The following is a 19,508-nucleotide window of genomic DNA, read 5'->3' as shown; positions in this document are numbered from 1 at the left end:
CTGAGTTGGAATGGGTTCCAAAGGATCAGCAAATCAAACTCCTTACTTCACACAGAGCAACCTTAACACTAAACCATTTATTTAAAAGCATTGTCCAAACACTTCTTGAACACCTGGCTTACTACTTTGTGTTGTCTTTTGTGTACTAGGAATGATGTTCCCAACATTCAGTGACATTCATCTGGCTCCTTTTTCTGATGAGCAGCTGTACATGGAACATTTCTCCAGAGCCAATTTTTGGTAATGACTATTTGTTTTTTTCATTTGTATCAAAGATTCCGTAGAGGTTAAAAATTAAATTAGTTCTTTGATTAAGCATTGTCATCATTGTAAGAGAATGCTTTTATGTTTTCTGTGTTCACTGTTGCTCTGGCCTGAAATCATACTGTTTCTTGTGCAAGCCTGAAGGATCTCTGAGGAGGGCTACAGCTGACTTGGTCTCATTTTGAAAGATGAATGTGAATCAGACGCTAGTGTTTCCTTTGCTATACCAAAGTGTATTATGCTACAGATGGTGATCATTGCCTGAAGTCCCAGATGCATAAGCGCAGGAAAAATTCTGTGGCAATCCTCCCAGAGAATAAGTATTAATTCCTAAGTCCTGAACAAATTCCAATTTGGTAGTTATATTCTGTCCACCAATTTTTTTTTGTGCAGCTTTAACTAGAACACCTTTTGCCTTGGAGCGTCCTACTGCTACTATCCACTATTAAGCTGTTGCTGTGCTATGCATAGGAGGGAACAGTTTCAGCAACATTCTAATGAGGAGAAATTGAGATGATTCCATTTCAGCAAAGGGCACATTTATTTGTAAACTTCTTCAGTTCTTCATGTGATACATACTGGTTAATTTATAGCTCATTATTTAAAGGTTTTGTGTAAAAGGTACTGTGGAACTCCTGGGTTAACTATTTTAAATCTTCTGGAAGATTGTAACTTCAGTCTTCCAACTGTTCTTTCAGCTTGTGATGTAGAATTAATGTGTACATTAACTAGTGTTCATAAACCTATTCGTTGGTTTCTTAGATTAAAGACAGTTTTCTTCCATGCCCAAGTGTCCTGGGCACCTGGTTATGATATAACTGCTTATACTTAGAAGATTTCTTCTGGCTATCTCTGAAGTAGAGCTATGAAAAAATATTACTATTTCTATAGTGATTAAAAGAGTGAGAGAAATTTGAATAATTTACATGCTGAATCCTTTGCTGGCAATGTTAATTTATACAGCCAGTTTGTGGTTGTTTGTCTCATTGTGTGGTTGAGCCAGCTATGAAATGTTTGCATTGTATGCTTACAATTACAAAAAAATGCAACAGTACTTCTCTATGTTAAGAAAATGAAAAACAGAAGGTATAAATTCTGATAAGTTTTTGCATCTCAGCTGTCATTCTGGTCTTACCCAAGATCCTGTTATTTTTGCTTATACACACGACATGTCTACTGAGCAGAGGGTTGTAGTATCAGTCCTCCAATCAGCCCATGTAGTTGTAGTTTTGTATGGATGCATGGCCAGGTCATTGATAGGACAAGAAGATTAAATATCCTTGAGGTTACTAAGTGCTTTAAAGACCAACAAATTTATGCTTCTAATGTCTTCCACCAAATATAGGATCACAATGTTCCGAGTGAGAGTGCAAGTATTTCTGCATCTGCACCACTCTAGGGCATTCACATCCTTAATGCTAAATGGTCTAGATACCCTGATAGATCCAGAGCTATAAAAGTCCTATTTCAGCAAACCACTTCCTCAGGGTTTTCTTGGGGTTTGCAGTAAACTGTCAAGAACTAATTGGTGAAAGCCTGTGGTGTCCTCAGCTTCAAATTCCAGCTTCAAATTCCAACTTTTATTCATTATCCGGTTTTGCTTCTTGGAACAGAGGTTGTGTTTTGTGTGAAATAAATCCTTACCTATATAGCTAAATCTGCATCATGTGTCTTAGAGACTGGATATGGTTTTGAATCTGTTTGGATGATGGTACTTGAGCAAAGGACTGAAAGAACTAACTAGATTTTCAATTTGAACTTTTACCTGGTAAAGGCACCATGCCTTTAAAAACCTTCAAAATCCACAAATTATGCAGTGTGTTCTAATATTAGATGCAGCAATTAGTGTAGCCTGTTTACAGAAAAGCTACATGTTTCCCATACACTTAGAACTATTTCCTTGTATCTGTATGGTAATAGTAGTTGTGAGACTGTGTAAGTATGCTTTCTTTCTCTTGATGCCTATAGATTGGCTTACTGTTGGGATTCAGAGCTGCTTATTAATTTTTATTTAGCAGTTATCATTCCTAGAAGTGTGATATGTATAGTCTACCATAGAAGAGCAGACTGCTCTCTTTGGTGGTAGAACTCTTTAGAGATAGAAAGATACAAAGCATAAATATATGTAACAAGTTGTTAAAAATAGTGTGCATTTTGCTTGTGTTTCTCTTCAGTGATAAATAAGCAACTCAATTATACAGTACAGCAAATATGTGGAAAAGGGTAAAATATCACTTGTAAATATTGGTGTGAGCTGATCTCCTCTGTTGTGCCTATTTGAGTTCTTTCCTTAAAGGTATCTTTAAGGCATACAGTCATTTGGGCATCTTCCCTTTATGCAATTAGCACAGAACTAGTAATGCAGAATTTACCAGCATTAAAAAGATATTGCCAGATTGGTTTAGTGTAACTCATCCACTTTAGAAAAAGTTATAATAGTTTAGGAGCTGTATGATACTGTAACAATGAGGACAAGTGTTTAAAGTTTTTCTTTTTATATGCTTCTGAAGACTTAGAATTCTTGACTGTGGTTTTGTATTTAGATGACACTTCCATCAGAATGAGTTGAGTTTCCTTACGTTTCCCCTTTCCATCTCCTTTTGTTTATGTTGTCTGAAAATAAAGATACATATTAGGCTTTTCAATTAGTTGATAACAGGGTTATACACCGGAGGAAGATTACTGAAAGCATGTATATTTTAATTTCAAATTTCATACTGGAAATAGTCTGAATATACATTAAATGCACATTTTCATAAATTAATAAGATAAAAATACTATTTTTTCCCATTCTGCTAGTATAAGATTTATTTTCCTCAACAAAAAGGAACAGACCTGTAATGTTGGTGTCCTTATCATTATTTTGATTTACACAAGGTCCACTCCTGTTTCTGCAGTAGCTCAAGATTACAGAAGTAGCTTAAAATGCCTTAGCCCTGATCCCTATTCTCTGCTTGCTGTGTGGATTTTTTCAGAAGCATACTGTGAAATGTCTCCGTATATCCATTTGATGGGATCATGTCACCTCAGTGCTGTATAGGATGTCTATATGGAAGGTAAGCTAAGGAGGGCTACAATTTGGCCTCTTGGCAGACAGGAAAAAGGAAAAGAGGCTTCACACTAGACTTCATCTGCCATTTGCAGTTACTCTGCTGGCTCTGGTTGGAACCCAGAAAAAACATTTTTCCCTAAACATTGCATGTGTTACTGTTTCTAGGTACCAAGAATGCTTTTATGGGGTCAATCTGTCTAGTCTGCGCACTGCAGCTGTGGATGAATATTTCAGACAACCTATTGTGGTAGGTTTGTATGTCTGGGGGTTATTTCTTTGTGGTTTGGCTTCTGCCTGTCTTGTCCCCTCCACTAAATCCTACAGATACAACAGCCTCCTTGTTTGACAGAGCTCTGTGGCTCTGAGTTGAGTTGGGAGCCAGGAGCATACACGTGTGAACAGAGGTGCTGTGAAAGGTTAGATACTATATGTAATATTCCTGGTTTTGTTGTAGTAACACATATCTAGAGTTTTGCACATATTGGGTAGCTACAGCATGTGAACAATTCTCTTCCTAACATGCAACTAGCTTCCCTCTGTGTTTCACAGAATCGCAGAATCCCAAGGGCTGGAAGGGACCTCGAAAGATCATCTAGTCCAACCCCCCTGCAAGAACAGGGTAACCTAGAGTACATCACACAGGAAATTGTCCAGGCGGGCCTTGAATATCTCCAGCGTAGGAGACTCCACCACCTCCCTGGGCAACCTGTTCCAGTGCTCTGTCACTCTCACAGTAAAGAAGCTCTTCCTGATGTTCACATGGAACCTCCTATGCTCCAGTTTACACCCATTGCCCCTTGTCCTGTCACTGGACATCACTGAAGAAAGCCTAGCTCCATCATCCTGACACCCACCCTTTACATATTTGTAAACACTGATGAGGTCACCCCTCAGTCTCCTCCAAGCTAAAGAGACCCAGCTCCCTCAGCCTCTCCTCATAAGGCAGGTGTTCCACTCCCTTAACCATCTTTGTGGCTCTGCGCTGGACTCTTCCAAGCAATTCCCTGTCCTTCTTGAACTGAGGGGCCCAGAACTGGATGCAATATTCCAGATGCGGCCTCACCAAGGCAGAGTAGAGGGGGACGAGAACCTCTCTTGCCCTACTAACCACACCCTTTCTAATGCACCCTAGGATGCCATTTGCCTTCTTGGCCACAAGGGCACATTGCTGGCTCATGGTCATCCTCCTGTCCACCAGGACCCACAGGTCCCTTTCCCCTTCACTCCTTTCCAGCAGGTCAACCCCCAACCTGTACTGGTACATGGAGTTGTTCTTCCCCACATGCAAGACTCTACACTTGCCCTTGTTGAATTTCATCAAGTTTCTCCCTGCCCAACTCTCCAGCCTGTCCAGGTCTGACTGAATGGCAACACAGCCTTCTGGTGTGTCAGCTACTCCTCCCAGTTTAGTGTCATCAGCAAACTTGTTGAGGGTACACTCAGTTCCCTCATCCAGGTCACTGATGAAAATATTAAACAGCACTGGTCCCACCACCGACCCCTGAGGGACTCCACTGCTCACAGACCTCCAGCTAGATTCTGCCCCATTGACCACAACTCTCGGCCTTCTTCCTTTCAACCAGTTCTTGATCCACCTCACTACCTGATCATCAAGCCCACACTTTCTTAGCTTATCTGAGAATGCTGTGGGAGACAGTATCAAATGCCTTACTGAAATCAAGAAAAACCACATCTACTGCTCTACCGTCATCCTTCCACCTAGTCACTTCCTCATAGGCTATAAGGTTGGTCAAACATGACTTCCCCCTCCTAAAACCTTGTTGGCTGTTCTTAATGACCCCCTCATCCTTGATATGCCTAGAGATGGAGTCAAGAATAAGTTGTTCCATCACCTTTCCAGGGATGGAGGTAAGGCTGACCGGTCTATAATTACCCGGGTCCTCCTTCTTGCCCTTCTTATAGACTGGTGTGACATTTGCCATCCTCCAATCCTCAGGCACTTCTCCCGTTTCCCACAACTTACCAAAGATGATGGAGAGTGGCCTAGCAATGACCTCCGCCAGCTCCCTCAGCACCCGTGGGTGTATTCCATTCGGACACATTGACTTATAGATGTCTAGATTGCATAGCTGATCCCTAACCCAATCCTCATCTACCAAAGCAAACTCCTCCTTTGTCCTGACTGCTTCTGGGGCTATAGGAATCTGGGGCCCCCAAGGAGAGTCTGCAGGAGTAAAGATAGAGGCAAAGAAGGCATTCAGCACCTCTGCCTTCTTTATATCCTCTGTCTCCAGGGCACCCACCTCATTCAACAGCGGGCCTATATTGCCTCTTGTGTTAGTTTTATTTGCTATGTATTTGAATAAGCCCTTTCTATTGTCCTTAACCCGACTTGCAAAATTAAGTTCCAAGGAGGCATTAGCTGTCCTAATTGCCTCCCTACATCCTCTAACAGCTGTCCTATATTCCTCCCAGGTGGCCAGCCCATCCTTCCATAATCCATAGATTCTCCTTTTCCACATGAGTTTGCCCAGCAGTTCCTTGTTTAACCACGCTGGTCTCCTAGATCCCTTACTTGATTTCCTACCCATTGGGACGCTCCGATCCTGAGCTTGGAAGAAGTGGTCCTTTAATGCTGAGCAACTATCTTGAGCCCCTTTACCACCTAGTACCCTTTCCCATGAGACTTCTCTTAGCAGTTGATTGAAGAGGCCAATGTTGGCCCTTTGGAAACCCAGAACTGTGGCCTTGCTAGGTATCCTATTCCTCCCAGTCTCTTAAAACAAGTGACTTGACCTTGATTTTTCCCTTCCCATCTCTGATCCACAAATTAAAGGAAAAAAAAATGCAGTCAAGCAAAGAGGTTTCGGTATTATGAAACAACCCTTTATTAAATACATAAATATCCATACTTTATTGGATATTTACAGATTTAATATGCAAATATTTAATGTTTAATATTAAATATTGAATTAAATATGTAAATACTAAATGCTTAATATTTACATATTAAAAATGTAAATCTCTACATATTTAATGGCAATACATTAAATCTCTATGGATCCAGCACCTGCCCTTCTTTTCAGTAAAAGTCTAGGTGGTAGCTAGGTGGAATGAATGAGGGACAAACCCTTCTCACCTCTTTGGGGAGCAACCTTTAAAACCCACCCCTGCCCCAGTATAATGCTTCAGTGTAGGTGCAATGGAAACGTTCACTCTCAGAAATTCAACTACAACATATCTAGCAAGCATATCTAGGCTAGTATTAGGCTAATTAGTTGAAGTAGTGATAGCAGTGTAGCTGCTATCACATGGATACCCTAAAACCTGTCTAGAAATCTGGAAAGACTGTTAAGAATACTGATGTGACCTTTTGCACTTGACTGCTTCTGCCTGCTCAGAATGGATACGAGAAAACTGACTTGTCTTCACAGATACAAGCCGTATCTTTGACTATAGCATGGTCATTCTCAGTGCTGGCTCTCTGACTGTCAGTCAAACTAAGACAAGAATAGAGTAATATGTAGGCCTGTGGCACATAATTGCACCCTGTATGAAGTACATATTTGGCTTTTATTTCTCAGCTGAGATTCTTCCTACCCTGAATACCAGAAATACAGTCCCCAATAAAAACCACATTAAATTGATATTTCTTTTTAAAGAAATCACATATTTCCTGGCTTACTCTGTAGGTAGGTTTTAGTTCTTAGATGGGTTCACTGGGGGAGATGTGGTAGAAGCCTATATGTTAAGTATGCTTTACTTAAGAAAGAGCTTGTGAACAGTGATAGATTGGATTAGTATGTATGATCAAAGAAAGAAAAATCAAGGGAAAAATTTTCATTTGCTGTGTGACTCCTAACTTTATTCTAGAGGACAATCTGTATTAAGTAAATTTGCTTCCTACTCTTAATAATTAAATTTTCAAGTATTTCCATGCTTAGTTCAGCTAAGTTCTTAGTTCAGTTTACTCAAGTGTGCAGTGCAGAAAGGATATGAAAATGTTTGTATCTTAAAAAAAATAGTATAATAAACCCACCTATTTTTTAACAAGTGATCAATTTCTGAAAGAATTTTATTGTTTCTAAGTTGAATAAACCAGTCTTTGATAAGTATGTACGCTACCAGATACATTAGATCCTGACAATATTGCAAAATCTAACAGTGTTCTAAGGGATGCTAAAAAATGGAAACATTTCAAATAAGTTCATTGTGGTGAAGATTGATTTTTATCTTCTCCCCCCCCCCCTTTTTTTAACAGAAGACAAGTTTATATGTTGACAAGACAGAATGGTAACATTTGCAACTTTATTGTTTTTTTTTTAACCCACATAGGATACTTTTGACACCAGAATTCTGATGGCCCAGACAGTGAAGTACACTGTTAACTTCCTGGAAGCTGCTGAGGAAGATTTGCACAGGTCAGCAGATGGCAGAAGTTCATTCTCAATCTTTCATTTTTGTAACTGGCTGTTGGTCATTGTGTACTCAGAGACAGAGGAGGATCTGATGGTGGACATGGTGGAGGGAAGGTGGCATGCCAGAATGATAAGTACACCACTTGTACTGGATCAGCTCATTCATTTGCATGACTTTGTCTAGGATTAAGCAGAGAAGCCTGTAGGTGAGACTGTAAAACACTAGGACTTGGTTCACAAAATTTTCCTTCTGAAAGGGATAAAATGGGCTCTGGAGGACAGTGTTTACTTCTTAGCATTTTATGTTGGGGCACATTTAAACACAGTTACAAGGCAATTTTTGTCTTTCTGTGTAGGCATTCTAAAAGAGCTTGTCAAATGGTGTCATCATAAGATGCCTTGTTGAACTCTAGTGTATCTCTTTTTCTTTTTTTTTTTTAAAAAAAAGGCCAACATTTTCCAGCCTAACAGGAATCAGCTGTATCTCTTCACTTCCCTCCAGAGCTCCTTCGAATCCTTAGTCAGCAAATCTTATCTGTAAAGAAGCCTGCACTCCTTGTGACCCAGAATGACAGCAGAGAAGCCTCCCTCTCAGTACATCTGTGACATAAAATGTCCTGTATGGGAGAACTTGAGGGTGTGCTTCAAGTCCTTGCAAGACACTGTCATAAGGGGGAAATATCACAGGTGATCTTTGAAATTCTGAACCCTTGTTTCCAACATGATTCAGAATTAATTGTATAAACGACATGGTCTAGTGAGAGAAGAATTGCTCTAATATGGTGGAAACAACTGAAGAATTCTTACCAGCTTCATCTGCCTAGTGTTGATTTCCTTTAGTGGGTCTCAGAACTAACATGTTGTTACCTGAATATTAATTTTATTATATATTTTAGCAAGATTGGATAAGATTTGAGTTCAACTACATAGTCCTTTTGGAAGGGAAAATATTCTAGCTCTTGCTCAAGCAGCTAAATTTTTCCTTCTTGTTCCAGTAGTAGTCATGTCTGTCAAATTTCTAATAGAATATTTTCCTTTCAAATTAGTATTTAAACTAAATCAAAGTCCTTCACTGGAAATGGGAAATCTTCCACTGGAAGGACTGAACCACTCTATTTGTAGCAGACTGCAGTGTTGCCATAAATGATGCATTAACTCTTCTGTAGTAGCATATTTGATTCTACTATTGAATAAGGCACACAAAAAAATTAACAGCTGAGTCAGTGCTATTGGTTAATTCTATTGATACAGAGAAAAAGAATACATCCTTTTAAATTCACAGAAAACTGAGATATAAACTGATGAATGAGAATAGAAATACATAGATTAGTACAAGGTAAGCTTCTGGTGGAATTTCCAGAACTTTCTGAAAATTACTTTGGCAGCATATTGTTTTTTCTCCTGCAGAGTGGAAATCCCTTTTGTTTTCCAAATGACACACTCTGGATTAATCCACGGCCTGGCATTCTGGTTTGATGTGGCATTTGTAGGATCATTGTAAGTACTTTTTCCTTCTTCCTGTGAAATACTAACTACAGGGGGGGATATTGTGTCTTTCATATGAAGTGTTCCACAATTGGACCTTCATCTGGTGCTAACCTTGTTTGCAATTCCTTCATATTAAAGAAACGATGCCTTGTGGAGGTAATAAGAAATGTAATAACCTGGTGCTAACAGTATGACAAGATGGTGGTGATCTTGCTTCCCATGTTGATTAGGGTGCACATAATCTGTGGTAGACCACATCCAGGAATTCTTGAGGGTTAAATATACCATTCCACACCGTACTGATTCTTTTCAATATTATATACCTTTTTGTTTTACATTGCAAGTATAGCAGCAGCAATTGAACATAGGTTGGATTTTGTCAGTTGGGCTGGTCTTGTTTGTGGGCAAAAAGGAGAGCAGGTTGTATGTTCCAACCAACAAAATGGAAACGGAAATTTTACCAGGCTTGATGGGTGATTTTTTCACTGCAGCACCAGGCATTTATTTCAAAAGGGGGACATTCATCTGGTGTAGTGAATTGGTGATAATTACATAAACTTCTTCAGGTATTCAACACATAGATCTCAGCTATCTGTATTTAGCTCTTAGATAAGATTTGTTGATTTCCCAGTTAAATTGATCTAGTTTTAGACGAGGTGATTTTCTCGGTATGTTGTAAAATGCACGTCTATTTATTTGTGTTAATAAATGCCTTTTATTAGTCTTTGAAATGAGGATTGTCAAGAATTCAGAATCATATATCCATAAAAAAATAGACATATCTGCATTTCTATTTAACAGCTGTTAGTAAACTTAAAAAAAGAACCAAAAGCTCCACATCAGTTATAACAGTAGAAAGAATTACAGACTTGTAGGAACTGACCGAAATCCTCCATGGAGAAGGCTTCCATTTTGGAATAGGCAATTGCTTAATCAGCAGCTCTTTAGTGTTCCTACAACTGTGGAAGTTCTTTGTCTTAGCTCTTGAAATCTCAGTGGATCGGTCTCACGGTATTACTGTGTTATCCCTTTCTCTGCACCTATGCCCTCTAATACATATATTATAATATACTGAATAATAATATAATAATATTATAATAATAATAAAAATATATTTTGCAAGTGAAAACTAGGTATAGGACCTTGGAGAGTGTCGTTTAAAGATGAAACTTCCACTGTGAAGAATCACATTGCTACATTCAGGACAAATCCTAATTTCCTGTCATTTGTTGAAATTGTCTGTTGTAGTGAGAGAAATTAATATTCTCTATACTGGTAGTGTGGAAAGAAAAGAAAACAGGAGTATGAAGTACCTCTGTTTTGAATCTCCATAACTGGCTTAGGCATGCAAATCTGGTGGTGACAGGCGCAGTATATATAAAGGAAGAAAATGAGGCATAATGTATTGATTTTCCAACATAGGGTAGGGTCACTTTGCCACTTTACTTGAAGGCTGTTTTAAGTTTATTACAAGCAGTTGAGGCCTCACATATATAAAGGTCTTATAACTTAAAGTTGTTTCCAAAAGGAGAAGACAGGAAAGAAAGTCTAGACAGTTTTTCTTGTCTGTTTCAGGGTAACTGTTTGGTTGTCCACTGCACCGACAGAACCTCTCACTCATTGGTATCAAGTACGTTGCCTTCTTCAGACACCCCTTTTCGTTAAAGAGGGGGAATCTCTCTCAGGGAAAGTCTTACTTGTTGCCAATAAGCGGTAAGTGTAAAAGCTTCATAAGCAGATTTTGTAGTGCGGCTGTTCTTGTTAGACGTACCAAAAATACCAGTTAATTTTGTGTGTGCTTGTACCCACATTTGCTATTTCCGGTACCATAAACTATTTATATGGTATCACTGACACTGTTAACCTAGGTGCTCTTTACCCTGTGAGACTCTGCTTTCTCACATACCTTCTCCTTAACCCTGTGTCACATCCTGCCTTTCCTCACAACGCCACTTGCAGATTTGGTCAGCTTTCTACTCTGCTATCTTTCACACACAGCAGTTTTCTCAGGTTATGTCCAAACCTTTTCCATATCTTGACCTAGTAGTGGCCAGACATTTAGCATGGCCTTGGTTTGGCTATGTCTTGCTAACTAGCCTGGTGGTTTGCCTGAAGCCCCAGGGTTCCCTGTCTCTCAGCAAGACAAGGAGACAGGGAGAAGTGGAGCTGATCCCAAATCCTTCACATTTTTAACTCTGAAAAAAAAAATAAAAATACTTTTTTATCCTTATGGATGTGCTGCCGTATTTAAGAATAGTGCTTTCAATGTGTTGTCCTTTCACTGAGGCTAATGAAGATGGCTGCTTTTGGAAGGACGTATTTCCTTCTCAGACATCTCTGATGAACCTCCTGTTAGTCAAGTGTTTGGTAACTCCACCCCTAATCTTTGTTTTGAAAATTATTTGTAAATGATTAGGTCACACAAGTTGCAGTCTGGTTTGCTTATGCGTATGTGTGGTTTTAACAGAAAACAAAGCCTCCTCTGTGTAGGAATGTGTTTTTTTTGGGGGGTGGGGAAACATGCTTACAAGTCGGATGATTCCAGTGACATCAAAGCTGTCAGTAATACTTCCAGGGCTCTTTATCACATCAGAAAAGGGTGCTTGATTTTGGACTTGTCAAACTTCCAGACCTTCTCCTTAGAAAATCCTCTAAATAATACAGATCTTGATATCTCTTTCAAACATAAAATGTATTCATATTTTAATATATAAAAAAACACTCTATGCCACTGATTGCATAGCTATTGCTGAAGTATGTCAATACATAATGCACAGTATAGTATACGTAAGTATGTCAATACATAATACATAAGTGTAGAATGGCTCAGAACAACCAACCTAGTGACCTTCCTAGACTGAGAATGAGAAATACTTTAACCGTGTGTTAGCACTGAACTAACAGGTCTTGCCACAAAACTAATTTGCTTTCAGAATCTACATAACACCTCTGTGTAACTGCACAGTTGCTGTTCCATGCTGGAGGATCAGCTTTGGTCACCTTCAGTGTACCAGTATGCTCTTAGGTGCTTAGTTGGTCCTCTTTACTTTTCCGTGTAAAGTCAGTTTCTTGCAAAATGATGGGTGAAAAATACCCTTTCTGGTGAAACCCAGGATTATGACAATAGTGAACCTCATGCCATCTGGCCAGTTAGATATATTTTATCATAAAATAATACTCTGTTTGTACTAGCTAATGTGGAAATCTATAGCGTTTCTGTCAGAAAAGGAGAAAATGAATACTATCAGTGTAAAATTATGTTGTCCAGATACAAACTTTTAAAATCACTTAAGCATCTTGCAAATATTACTTCTTTTGAGATGATTAAATAATCATACTATTGCACTGATCCCACTGTAAATAAGTTTTCTTTGCTTCTTATACTAGGTGATTATTATTCAGACAGTAACTACACTGTATTTTTCACACAAGATGTTACAGTTGTTTTAATTCCATTGCCTCTTTTTTATACTTCTCTTTCTATGCAGACAAAGTTACGATATTCACATTGTGGCTATGGTGGATGAGACAGGAATTAAATCTTCTAACATTCTTGATTTAAAAAACCCAGTTTTTAGGTAAGAAATGCTTTTGACTAAAGTATGCCCTTGCAGAGCAGTAACATCTTGTAGGACAGGAAGCAAAGCATATCTACTGGGGAAGAACAAGTTTCTGACCTCTTACAATTTATGTTATTGCTACAGATATGAGTGCATCCTTGCTGTGTATTAGCAGTAGTTGCTTATGTAAGCCAAAATTCTATTTAGGCTGTGTGCAAAATAGCAAAATAAAAAAAGCTTTATTTAAGAACTGTAATGATTCAATGCTTTGCGAAAATAGTAGACATATACTTATGTGAATGAATGTATACTTAAAATATTTTGCTGTTTCCTATTGTGTGATGCACATCATTATAACTCGAGGAACCAGTAATATGCCAAGATGCATTCTGTTAAGTACACAAATATTGGCATTACTATTTCACATGAGGAGCCTGTCCTTTCTGTATTTAAAAAGTCTACATGCTGCAATCTTTTCTAACAGGATATCTCCATTAGGCATTGCTACAGTACCTTGTTTTGGAGAAAAGCAGTCAATTACAGATGAAAACAAGAAGGAGGAAGGAGCCATAAATTCTTCCAAAAGAAAAAAAAAAAACCAAAACAACTCCCCCCCCCCCCCGCCCCATAACAGTTTTGAGGAAAATGGGCTGTGTTTTTTTCTTATTTTTATGCTGAATTTGGACCTAAAAATAACTAAATTCTGCTGGTGGAACTGATTTTACCAGAGGGTACCCATGGAAAATTGTTCCCTCATTCATTATGTGTTTCCCATTTCCTACTTTTTTTGACTCAGACCTATATGAAAATTTCACATTAATCCTATTAAAAAAATCCATTGTTTCTGGTGAAAGTTAACTAATTTTCATCTGTACATCAAATCTGCAGCACATCAGTCATTTTGCCTTTTAATAGAGACTACTTATGGAAGACCTGCAATAACTATTAATAAAATCATGCACTGGAAAAGATTAATTTCTTCAGATTTGACCTGTACAGAGTCTAGCTTGCTTATGTTCATGGTTTGCTTAATACTTGTTTCAAATATCAATGCTGCTTGTGAGGATGGTTAACAGTTAGTTTACTTTTCTAAAATCGCCATACTTACTCTCAACACCCATTGCATGAGTGTGATTTTTCAAAGATGATAGAAGTCTACTCATTTATAAGCAAAATAAGCTTTTGTTAAGTGTTTTTAATGTCTACAAATGTAGAAATCACCTTCAGAATCCTATTACTCATTTGTAAGAAAGCGGGGGGGGAGGGGAGGAGAGGAAATGGTCAATTTGTGTATTACATATAAATGCACTTTAAATTATATGAAGGATTATTGTATTTTGAAAATTGAATGTAAAAATGTCACTGTGTGACTTCATGGTTGCTAGCCTATTAACTATATATTGAGTTCAGTAATACAGACTGCTGTTCTTTTATGCATTAATTCTTAAGAGTGCTTGGTTGTGAAATCCTGCTATAACACTCTGACCTTATTTAATAGGTTTCCCCTATGAGGCTTCCTTAGAGTTTACCAGGGCTTTGTTTTTTTTTTCTTCCCTTTGTTTTTGTTTGTTTGTTAGTTTGGTTGGATTTTTTTGTTCGTTCATTTGGTTTTGTGGGATTTGCTTTGTTTCTGTGTTTTTCTGCTTGTTGATTCTTCTCCATTCTGTCCTCCCCTCCCATAGCAATTACCAAAACTCTGAAAGAGTTAAAAAAAAAACCCCATGGGCAAAGAAGACTTCCCAAAAGAAAAATGTTTATTTATAAACATGAGATAAGTTTAAAAGCATTTGTAAGGTTTTTAAAAATTAAAATATAATCCAGGTTTTAAACCAGGACATGCAAATTACTGTGCATGGTGGGACATTATGCCAACACATACAGCCTAGCTCTCTTCTGCATCACTGCTTTATAGTGTCCCTAATACAAATGTTTATTTCTGTACCACAGGGATAGATAGTAGAGAAGAGGCAATTCTAGACATTTTTTTTTCTCATTTTAAACAACTCCATACTAATTCTATAGCATAAGGTGAAAAGACTGAACTAGGTAGCCTTTAATTTCTGTGAAAGCAATGGCTTGAGCCATTATATATAAGAGCAAAAGAAAGTATCTATCTCCATTTGTAAAATAAACTATAGTGGATTTGATAATGTACTACACTTGCTTGTGCAGCTGCAAATCTAGATGAAAAGAATTACAATTTAAATTTGAAATCACACTGCAGTAACAGAAACAAAGCACTGATTTCTTAGCTTTATTCCAATGAGACTTATCTAACATATATTGGCTAAGTGTTCTATTTATAACACTTTCAGTTTCATTGAAGTCCTTATTAAATATCAAAAGCTGTCAATAGTTTTTCTCCAGAGTAAAATAAAAGCTATACTAGAATCTATTAAGTTTGCTCAGTTCAGCTAGTACTGTACGCTATCAAAGAACTGTATATTTTATTATAACTTTTATTCTTTCATCTATTTTTAGGTTTGCCTAGAATATATACATATCTCATATATAGAAGATACAGCATCTGAAAACAGAAGTGAGCTTCTCACCAAGGTGATTAACCAATGAGACTGAAACCAGTTTAGGTCTTAGGAGGCCTACCGGTACTTCTGTAAAACCAGTTTGTAGCTGTACCCATATATAACTGTGTATGTGAGTCACATGAGAAGGGGATATGTGGTTCCATCCTTGAGTTTTTTTTTAAATTGTAATTTAGCTTGTGTTCACATGTAGAGATGAATTGCAACAGACTCAATTTTATTTCAGAAAGTACATTTGGTATAGAATAAAAACTGTACCTCTGTGTTTGCTCATATTTCTGTTTTACAGTAAGCTCAAAGTAGTTCATTGCTGGTTTTTTTTTGCCTATTTTTTTTAAATAGTATTCTTAATTATTGAACAAAGCCTACCTCGTGTCTGTATATCTAAAACATCAAGAGATCTTTGAGCAGTATGTAGTGCCTGTGCTTTAAACACTCAGCACTTAAGTCCAGATTTCAATGTTTGGTATAATCCTCTAACCAACCAGGACAGTCTGTTAAATACTTCGATTTCCTCTCAATGGATGCATTAATTTGTTTCATTTTGAGACATGAGCTTAAAGTCATCTTACATATACTTTGTAACTGTTCTGAAATTTCTCTATGCCTATAGAAATGTAACAGGACATATTTGTGAATTACTCCTAGCATAGTGAGATACAGAACCGTATGATAGGATATCTGTGACTTTCACTTTTTCTGTAGCTCTGTGAGAAGTTATAGGAAAATGTAGTTTTGGCTTGTGTACCTAACAAATAATGATGACTATAGAGTAACTGTAGTTTTTAATGTCATCTCCCTCCGGACAATGTTATTCATAAAAAGCACATACTGACTTTTATAGAATATGTGTCTATCAAAGTATATGCCTTAGGTTGAATTAATGAGCTGGAGTTGAATCAGAAATTTATACACCATTTTACTACCAAAAACATACCTACAGTGATACCTCTAGCAAGATACAACCAGCCTTCAGCCTTCCACGCACTGTTGGAAGACTCATTTGAATGAAAAGCCTCAGGAAAACTGACCCTTCTCCCAGAAATTTACATGCCACATTAGGTCAAAGACCAGCAAAGGACACCTGCTGGGAGTAATTAAGAAACAGCTGTAGTTTCAGAGGTATTGCTCCAAGCCAACAGCCATTTGCAGCTATTTAAATTTACCAGATTATGGAAAGTAGTCCCTAAAACTGTGAAACTTGTAAAAGTAACATGAACTTCATGGCCTCAGCCATGAAGCCACTGAAGTTAGTGCCAGAAAATTGTTGCCTTGTTATTTCCAGTAGCATTTAATACAGCAGGTGAGAGACTTCTAGTATAAAAATGTAGTTTGCACAATAAAATACTGTTTTGTTACACAAATATAAATATATATTAAAAATAGTTTTAAACATGGGTTGCTGCCTCAGAATTATAACAGAAATTATCATTCTAACTGGCACAATCAATGTAATAAGATTTATGATGCCATGTCTGATGGTTGGGTATGTATCCTATTTAGTCTGTTGATGGTTTTATGCTTATATGGAAGAAGGAAACAAATCCGAGAATGTCCAAATCTAAACACCAGGCATCTGTAGTTCATGGTTTTCTAGAGTTTGGCAGATTTTCTGCAGCAATTATAAAAGGATTGTATGGAATTTGAATCTGAATTCAGCTTACAGATTTGTACTGTTTCCTGCTGACCTACACGTCTGTCTGGATCTCACATTTCAGTCTCAAACCTCTTCTAAAAGTGGTTTGAGACTAAAATGTGTTCGTATAACAAAGACTTTTTAAGGGAAAATAGGAAAAAAACCTTACATTGCACATTCCATGTGGCAACTTCAGGGTTTTCCTTAAGGAAAAGAGTAAATAAAGGGGAGGAAAAACAAAAACAGCAGACAGCAGGGTCAGGTTTTGTACCTTTATTTAATTCCAGAGCAAAAGGTGTATGCATCTGCACCTTCAATACGTACAGAAAAGATCTATTCCCTACTCACTAACAAGAACAAAGAATTTTTCAAAGTGATTGCTACTTTGAAGTGACTTGAATGATCCAGTACTAGTATTTGTATTTCTCTTTACATCAGGGCTTCACTTGATGCCAGATTGCATGCTAAAACTGAAGATTGACATTGGGTACTGTAACATTTGCTGTTTGAAGTAAGGTTCTGTGACTGTCTCAATTTCCTTATTGCTTTACATGTTCTTTTGTCCTGCTTTGAAGTGTTGGTGATTTTGAAGTGTACAGGAGTCTAGTTTTAAGGACTACAGTGTACTGTTTTCGCATATAGGACTTTCTGGATACAAACATGAGAATGTATTTGTGAAGTATTTTTGAAACCACATGTTAATGAAAACACTTTATTGCAGCAATGCTGGTGGTTTTTTATAGACAACATTAACAAGTGCTAGGCAATGTAGGGAAACTAAAGGAGAACTGTGGGTATGCTGAGCAAAGGGTCATACTGTATTTTCACAGTGTAATGACTCTTGAACAGATTTGGCCGTGTTATGAAATACATAATTTCCTCATTTATAATCGAAGAGACTGTATTAATCCTGTCAAAAATTACATACTGTGTTGCATCCCATAGACTCAGAGAATCTGAAAACAGAACCTGAAAACAGAATTGAATAAGACTGAGAAAAATAAGATCAATGAACCTCTAACCAGAACTACCCCTGAAGTTCTCTAAAACCTGACAAAACCTAAACAATAATTAAAAGATGTTTCTCATGAGAAAACCATGATTATGTGCCCTTTTAGTGAACTTTTGTCGTTATAATCTCATTTTAATACTAAAAATTGCACCTTCAGGTCAAAAGACTCCTGTGTATTTAGGCGCTTAGTTACGTGATCCTCATGCAAACTAGGTGAGTTGTCAGTAAAAGGGTTACATGAAGTTGCTAATTTGAATTAAATCATATAAACATGCAGAATACAGGGTGAGGAGAAATGAGGGAAGACTCCATCACAACTGATGGGATTGGTCAACGGGCTGAGCCTGTCTTCTTCCCCCACAGGGATGCCTACTGGGTAAGAGCTGTACTCTGTGCGCATTTAATGATTGATTTTTATGTGGCTTTACATATTATTTTCATGCTTGTTCTCACAGTTAGTGCATTGTCACTGCAGTCTGCAAAGCTTAAACTATCACAGAAGTATATAATAAAAGTTCTCAGTTAAGGTCTATTTTGTGTGTTTCTAGAGACCCAAATGGACTGAAAATTGGCTCAAAAACTTACTCCATTTTTTTTTTATTTTTAAACTTGGTGGGTGAATCAGCTGCTATGTACTTGAACAGGATGGTTGAATTCAGGCTCTGGTACAGTGTGCTGTCTGATGGGGCACCTGCAGAGATCAGGCCCAAGGCTCTCATCTGTTCTGTCTTGTCGGTAACAAACTCATCAAACTCACATGTGAAGGGGTGAAATCTTCCTCCTTATGGCCGGGGGGGGGGGGGGCGGTTTGTGTAAACCCCTTACTGGGATAAAGACCCCCTTAACGTAAGTAAGACAGTTTTAAAAGAATCTGAATGTAAATCTGGATTTTGAAACGAAGGTTTCACTAGAGACTGGTAATAATTTCAGTTTTGCATACCTTGTTCACAGATTAAAAATTCACTCTTCTAATTTTTAACGTTTTGGTTTATTTAATGATTTTTATCTCCATGGAATCAAAACATCATCCAAAAAAGAGACAAAACCAACATAAAAATTAGACATTAAATCATCTGCGCAGAAACATGATTTACGTACACACATGGGAATATCCTGAAGAGTTTATTAGGTGAAGAACTAAATTCTACAATTGAAGCCTGTTTTAGGGTATCTTAAGATCTTTAAGGAACCCTTACTTATTTTTTTAGGAAAGGGACATGCTTGGCCCTCTAAACTGCTTGACTTGCAAAACCTGGCTAGCATTCACAAATTTTACTGGTTTATTCTCTGGCAGATATTTGTATTACAGCGACCAAGCTGAACACAGAAATGTATTTTCTAATATCTTAAGTGATTGTGGTCTTAATTTTTGAAAAGCAACCACCAAAAAAATTGAAAATGTAATCAGTGTAGAGACTAGACTTACCTCAAACATCTACGGAGTTTGTTCCTAACAATGAAGCAGAACATTTGAGCTGTGGGAGCATGCAGCCTTCTATTACAAATACTCTTCCCCTGCCTCCCTTTAACCCACTCAATTTTCAACAGTTTTGTCAGCCATGATCAGGACATTT

General features: G+C 37.6%; 1 protein-coding gene across 1 annotated transcript in view; it reads left to right on the top strand.

Moving 5' to 3' along the window:
• The window catches only part of LOC101875172 (histone-arginine methyltransferase CARM1), a 57,115-nt gene extending 41,688 nt beyond the window's left edge, over nucleotides 1–15,427 (top strand). Inside the window, exons 7-13 of the mRNA XM_034072711.1 lie at nucleotides 150–240; nucleotides 3,482–3,563; nucleotides 7,613–7,698; nucleotides 9,103–9,192; nucleotides 10,759–10,896; nucleotides 12,672–12,761; nucleotides 15,225–15,427. Of these exons, the coding sequence (XP_033928602.1) occupies nucleotides 150–240; nucleotides 3,482–3,563; nucleotides 7,613–7,698; nucleotides 9,103–9,192; nucleotides 10,759–10,896; nucleotides 12,672–12,761; nucleotides 15,225–15,234 (587 nt within the window). The 3' untranslated portion in view covers nucleotides 15,235–15,427. The remainder of the gene's footprint in view (nucleotides 1–149; nucleotides 241–3,481; nucleotides 3,564–7,612; nucleotides 7,699–9,102; nucleotides 9,193–10,758; nucleotides 10,897–12,671; nucleotides 12,762–15,224) is intronic.
• The last annotated feature ends 4,081 nt before the right edge of the window (nucleotides 15,428–19,508 follow it).

The sequence above is a fragment of the Melopsittacus undulatus genome, chromosome Z, assembly GCF_012275295.1.
Source record: "Melopsittacus undulatus isolate bMelUnd1 chromosome Z, bMelUnd1.mat.Z, whole genome shotgun sequence".
Lineage (NCBI taxonomy): Eukaryota > Metazoa > Chordata > Aves > Psittaciformes > Psittaculidae > Melopsittacus > Melopsittacus undulatus.
Note: the sequence above shows the minus strand (reverse complement) of the source record. Positions and strands in the feature narration are given on the sequence as shown.